This window comes from Miscanthus floridulus, chromosome 11, assembly GCF_019320115.1.
Source record: "Miscanthus floridulus cultivar M001 chromosome 11, ASM1932011v1, whole genome shotgun sequence".
In the NCBI taxonomy this organism is placed as follows: domain Eukaryota; kingdom Viridiplantae; phylum Streptophyta; class Magnoliopsida; order Poales; family Poaceae; genus Miscanthus; species Miscanthus floridulus.
The window spans coordinates 80,044,989-80,052,001 of record NC_089590.1 but is presented as its reverse complement, the minus strand read 5'-3'; the positions used below and the strand labels follow the sequence as shown (position 1 = coordinate 80,052,001).

Here is a 7,013-nt window from a genome sequence, read left to right as displayed (position 1 = left end):
AGGAAAGCACATTTTCACCGCAATCATACGCCGTGGTAAGTGGCGGAACAGTCTGGGCAACCCAGGTCGTTGACAGTCAGACTCTCAGAGTAGGAGTACTAGTGGAGGCAACCGACGAACCCTCCGAACAAGGCAAGAAGCCCGCCCCATTTCGCTTTTGCGTGCCTTCCCTCCCTGCTATTCTTTTCATTCAGGCCCCCTATTCTTTTCATTCGCTCATTAACACCACGGACGCGGAGAGCCCGCCGCCGCATTCTGGTGCGCTCGGCACAGGCAAGCTAGGTTTCGAGTCGCCCTTGCGACGGACGGCGCCGCGCGGTAGAGATGATCGGACGGGGTGGCGGCCGCGGCGTGCGGAGAGAGGACGCGGGTGTGGAGTGGCCGAACCTCGTGGACGTGGTACTGTCCTGGAGGCTCGAGGATGTCATGAACGAGGGCCTCTTCAAGGACAAGGTTTGTAAGAATCTATTGATGTCCTGGATCAGTTCTTTGCGGGACGGGCATTAATGCTTCATCTTCATGCTTGCGTGCTGTGCTCGTAATGTATCTTCATTCTTGTACTCCCTCGGTCTCAAAAAGAAAGTCGTCTAGGATTTTGTACGAAGCAAACTTTCTAAGTTTGATTACGTTCGTAGAAAATATTAACAACGTTTGTATCTACAAATAAGCTTATTATGAAAATATCTAAAGATACTTATTATGAATCACAATATGGCAGTTACAAAACACATGAAGTCGACAAGGGGTCCCGTATCAACCAACAAGCTATCCGTTGACTATTAATAATTTCTTGCATATATTTGGTCAAAGTTGAAAATGTTTGATTTCTCGGGAAGTGAGAATGACACTCTTAGCATGACAGAGGAAGTACTTAATAATGTAATCTTGTTCTGTGCTAGTATGGAGTATTACAGACTTTCCTATTATCCCGAGCATTCACTGTGGAAAGTTACCTATTTTGGGCGTTATATTTGCGTTCACCAGATAGTCTAGTTGACGCCAAGTCGCCAAATGCACAATGGTAAAAGGACCCGGGAAAGTGTGGCCGCTTTTTTGGCCTATGTATTCCTGGAGAGTGTATTACAATGGTGTTGTAGATGAGTATTGACGTGGGGTACATTATTTTCTTGAGATTTTAGTTGAACAAATCCATGGTGTGAGGGCAAAATAGCAACTTTCTTGAAATGTTAAGCAAATTATAATATGGAGCTGCAGATCACAATATGTGGTTTGCCTAGGATGTAGCACGTTGTCATGCTTCCTGTTTCTCTTACAGCGTGTTTCTTTAACATGGCATTTTAGTTGTTTCAAACACATAAACTTTAACTATACTTCCTGAAATACAATGAATTTTCACTTGTCCTAGGTCGAACCATCATAAGTTTGATCAAGTTTATAGAAAAGAATAATAGTACTTACGGCATCAATGAGCTTCATTGGAGACATTACAAAATTTATTCTTTACTTCTTTTTGTGCTAGATGTTAATATTCTTCTCCACAAACTTGGTCAAACATAGAATGGGTTATAACTTAGGACAACTGAGTTTCTTAGGTTCAATATCCAGCTGTTTGCTTAATATAGTGAGGCTTGTAATGCAGGTGAAAAGGATACCGTCCACTTTCAGTTCCCTCAAGAGCTACCTGGAGTCATATGCCTCTCCATTGCTGGAGGAGTTGAGAGCTGAGATGTCGTCCGGACTGGAATCCATATCAACCATGCCCTTCATCAGGATATCATCTATTGAAGAAAAGAATGGCAGCAATATTTATGAAATTTCTGTTGCGTCTAATTCTCAGGTTGCTAAGTCATGTAATCAGCCTGAATGTTATGCTCCAAGTGTCGGTGATATCATTATTTTGTCTGATGTGAATTCGGGGCATATTTCTGATATTGCTCGCGATGGGAAGCCGAACCATATTGCCTTTGTAACAGAAGGAGGGGACGGAGACGATGACACACCGCCATCTAAGTATGTGATCATAGCATCGGGCAAAATTGATGCTGCTGATGGCAAGCGTCAAGATGGGAAAAGGAACTCACTCTTTGCTGCTTATTTGCTCAACATTGTGACATACATCCGAATATGGCGTTGCCTTGACTATGAAACAGCAGTCAAAAGAAACCGAGGCCTCATACAGGAGATGATGCAATATCCTCTGGTATGTTTATTCTGAATCATCCTTATATGAAGAAGTCATTATACTTGGATGACAAACATGCAGAGGACAGAAATCAAAGAACAGAGAAATTAGTGTTGAATTGCCATCCTTGTTTTGTGTTTATTAGATATTTCACTGCAAAAGAAAATATCCAATATAATGGAAAATGAAGGATCCAACAACATTCACATCATAATCAAAGTAGTCATTGATAGATTTGGGACTTCTGTGACGAATGAGTAACTTAATTAGTACCATTTTCTGATTTCACCAGGTCCCAGATATTCTTCAGACATTCAGAAAGGGTGTTGGTTCAATTGACAGCATGGAAATATGGACCAAGCTGTCTATGATGGATCTTAACAGTTCTCAGAATGATGCTGTCTTGAATTGTATTTCAGAAATGAATTGCAACAGCAACAGCAGCAGTTTTAGCCTTATCTGGGGTCCTCCTGGCACAGGAAAGACAAAAACAATCAGTGTGTTACTGTGGTTAATGAGAGAAATGAAACATGGTACACTCACATGTGCACCAACAAACCTTGCTGTTAAACAAGTTGCTTCACGTTTCTTGAGGTTGATCAAACAGCGTTCTTTTGATAAAAGGTGCTTGGGAGATGTTCTATTGCTTGGCAATAAGGAGCGCATGTGTGTTGATGGTGATCTCAAAGAGATATATGTACATGACCGTGTAAGGAAGCTTCTTGGCTGCTTTGCACCATTGACTGGATGGAGACACTGCCTATCTTCTCTATCTGATCTTTTTGAGAACGGTTACACCCAGTACCTCCAATATCTACAAGACCAAGAGGAAGGTGATCAACCTTCTTTCTTCTCTTATTGCAGAAAAAGGTTCTCTATTATTTATACGAATTCTAGAAGATGTTTCAAAGAATTATTATCTCATGTCCCGAGATCTAGTATTTTGGAACTGAATCACAACAATATCCTTTCAATTCTTGAAATGCTTGAAGACTTCAACAACATGTTTCAGCGGGGGTATATTGGGGATGAAGTTAAGGAAGTTTTCTTGTACAATAATGGTGCATCCGATTCTAGAAACTCTAGTGTGATGAAACATCGGAAAACTATAGTCACTCTTGGCAGAGCGAGGATGAGATGCCTTGAGCAATTGAACATGCTGCTGAGTCACTTGAAACTTCCTGTAACTTCCTCAAAACGTATCATTCGCGATTTCTGCATTGAAAGTGCTTCCATAATTTTCTGTACTGTATCTCACTCATCAAAAGTCTCAAGTCAGAAACTAGAGTTGCTTGTCATTGATGAGGCTGCCCAGTTGAAAGAATGTGAAACACTGGTCCCTCTGCGGTTGCGGACCTTAAAGTATGCTGTTCTAATTGGTGATGAGTGCCAATTGCCAGCGACTGTCAAAAGCAAGGTTGGTTCTTGACATACTTTTGTGCTTTTGTTGAACTATTAATCTAGCAAGCATCAGATTTCCCACTTGTTTTGTAAAATTTCTACTATGTCATTTAATTTTCATGATCATTTCAGGTTTGTGCAGATGCATTATTTGGAAGAAGCCTTTTCGAAAGGTTGAGTTCACTTGGGCACAAAAAGCATCTACTTAATATGCAATACAGAATGCATCCTTCCATTAGTAGTTTTCCAAACATCAGCTTTTATGATGGGAAAATCTCAGATGCTCCTAATGTTATGCAAAGAGAACACCAAAAGAAGTATCTTCCAGGTTCTATGTTTGGTCCATACTCATTTGTAAATATTGAAGAAGGGAGGGAGGAATTCGATGAACTTGGCCACATCAGGAAAAACTTGGTTGAAGTAGTCGTCGTTGAAGAAATATTGCGCAATCTCCAAAAAGGCATGTGTTCTCTATTGACGCTTCATTTACTTACGCATATGATCTTTTTTTTTAAAAAAAATCTGATCTAACTAAATTTTCTTGTGTTGAGGAACTTGAAACATGATACCAAAACAGCTTTTCAGTGAAACGTGCATCAATTTTGAAGCATCGTTTTTTAGAAAAATGTGACTGGGATGAGGAATGAAGTCTGTATAATAGAGTCATGTTTGATGATATGATTAACCTTATTATATTCTTGTTGTCAAGGTTCACATCTATACTTGTATTCTACTTGTAATTGAAGTTTCTTTAGGTTGGAGGAGCAAAAATATTCTTATTTCTAATATATATGAGAAATTGCTTTTGCAACGTTCATACTTTTTCTTTAAAAATAATCCTGCTACCCAATTTATGTTGCTCTCATGGGTTATCATAGGGTTAAATGTCTAAAACAAAAAAAAAGGGCAGACCCAGTGCCGGAGGCTCCCACATGAGTGGGGTCTGGGGAAGGGAAAAACCGAGGCAAGCCTTCCCCCCGCAAAATCTGCGGAGTTAAATGTCTAAAACACATGCACCGAAATTGGAACCTATATTATTTGGTGTATATGGTATGAGTGTGCATGCTTCTTCTAAATATTTCTCTTTTGGCAGCTTGCTCAAAAACTAAAGTGAAAGTTACAGTTGGTGTCATCTGTCCATACACTGCTCAAGTTCTGGCAATTCAAGAAAAAATAGGGAAAATGAAGTCTGATCAAATAGAAGTAAAAGTTAATTCTGTTGACGGCTTTCAAGGTGGTGAGGAAGACATAATTATTTTATCAACTGTGAGGTATAACTCAGATGGGATGGTAGGTTTTCTTTCAAACAGACAACGCACAAACGTGGCATTGACCCGAGCAAGGTATCCAATTCTACAGATTTGCTAATTAATGTTGAGTATCTTTTGTGATCCATATCCAATCTTGTTCTTCCTTTCATCTGCCTCAACAAATAACTTCTGATTGAATTATAAATTACAAGGTACTGCCTATGGATCCTGGGAAATGCAACAACTTTATCAAGGAGTGGCTCAATCTGGGCTGATTTAGTTCGCAATGCAAAGGATCGGCGGTGTTTCTTTAATGCCAGTAGCAACAAGGCTCTCTCTCATGTGATTGCTAAGCAAAAGAGTCATCTTTGTAGAGTTGAAGCTAAAAAGAGTACACCTCGCGGAAGTTCCAGAAACTACAGGGTTTGGGTATTGTCTTGCAGGACCTTTTCCACTGCTGCCTCTGATCTCTCTAAATTAGTTGTATACATTGACATCCTCATGCTTTTTTTGTTCATGTTTCTAGTTCAATGCATTGTTGTATTGTGCTTACCTAATATTTTAGTGGAAAAGATACATGTGGTATTTGCACTGGAATTATGTTAATTATGTTAAACCCCACGGTTTCTTGGGGAATCATGGAAATTGACACCTTTCAAAAGAACTACAAAAGAATGGTAGTAGGATTAATACATCCAACTATCCCACTGCTGCTAGTCTACTACTGTTACAACCAGAACCAGAAATGTGCTTGAGGTAACTAATTGTTTTTTGAGCAAGGAGTTGGTATGTAAGCTGTAACCTAAACCATTTACTCATTTTAGTAATGAGCGTGAAAAATTCTAACCAGCGGCTGCATTACTATTTTAATAAAAAGAACTCCGAAAGTTTGCAGATTTTTTATTTTTTATTTACTTTGGTTCAGGTGCGATCCCAAAGTGAACTGAATGAACAAGGTTCTTCTTCGGCAAATGTTTCACCTGATGCTGGGGATATCGATTACATCACTGCCTGCATAAGGAATCTCAAACTGAACTGAAGATTCCCCTGTCTTTGGCTAAGAAGGTGACTATGTGATCAGACTCTTCCTGAAACTGTAACGCACATTGCCAGCGGAGCTATTCATCCAGCGCAAATCTCAAAGGCCAAACTGTATCGTGCTGTACTAGAAAGACGCGCGGCGTTGCCGCGCTCTTCGGTGAAGGGCCAGCTTGTATGTGTAAGCTCTGATCCGGTTTATCCTGAGCCTGTCACTTTTCAGTCATATACTATTCAAGATTGAAACATGTCAACATATTCATAATTGTTTTCTCCTTCCGTTGCTGATTCAAATTGAGCTGCAATCTGTACAACCTCCTGTTTCATTAATAATTGTATGTACCAGATATATTTTTTTGTCAGAATAAGGATAAAACACTGCTAACATTAGCGCATAAGCTATAAAAAATGAGGTTTGCAAATGTTGAGAATTGACAGTTTTCATTAGTGATGATGCCAGGAATACTACTCTTTTAAGGTTATCCTGTTAGGATATTACATAAGTAGTTATAAATTAGAGCAAAGGAACTATGATGAGAGTAGAATTGTATATCTGTTGCAATAGGGTGTACACTTACTGGTGTTAGTCCCAGGCTGCTACTTAAACTATGCAAAAAAAGAATTTCAGGACCATTTCCTGCATACGCCTTATCCTATAATAGGTTGACACAACCTGATAAACAGGATGTTTCTACAACCTAAAATAGCATCATTTGATATTTCTGTTTGGACACGTGGATAATGTCTATGATATACTGATTTGCCTCCATGTACTCACCCTCTCCACTTGGTGACATTTACATGGGCAGTACAAATGGGATTAGTATAAAAAATATGAGATGAAATGCAATGTTTAATAAAAAAAAGCTATTAACGTGCCTGAACCGTGATTAGGAGATCATTATGTTGGGTTTTAACTCTAGCCTACCTAAACTTGCTTGGAACTGAAAGGTTTTGTTGTTGTTGTACACCTCCAGTGATATGGCATTAAAAGTTGAGAATGCATGTACTTAATTTGTTGCATAAACAGTGGCACATATTAATCGATGTAAAGGTTCAGATAATTTCAGAGTAAGGAAGTAAATCAAGATCTATATAATCGATGTGCAGTGGGGAAGGTTAGAACAATCCCAATGTATATTATCTAACTCCCTCTTAACCCTAAGAGATCAAAAACCGAT

At 39.3% G+C, this 7,013-nt stretch overlaps 1 protein-coding gene across 1 annotated transcript; it reads left to right on the top strand.

Annotated features, from left to right (window-relative positions):
- The first annotated feature begins 255 nt into the window (after positions 1–255).
- LOC136494813 (helicase SEN1-like) lies at positions 256–6,023 on the top strand. The gene is made up of 7 exons (XM_066490989.1): positions 256–453; positions 1,601–2,161; positions 2,436–3,560; positions 3,677–4,004; positions 4,638–4,887; positions 5,007–5,223; positions 5,720–6,023. The coding sequence occupies exons 1-7, from the start codon at positions 325–327 to the stop codon at positions 5,831–5,833; spliced, it is 2,724 nt and encodes a 907-aa protein (XP_066347086.1). The 5' UTR covers positions 256–324; the 3' UTR covers positions 5,834–6,023.
- The last annotated feature ends 990 nt before the right edge of the window (positions 6,024–7,013 follow it).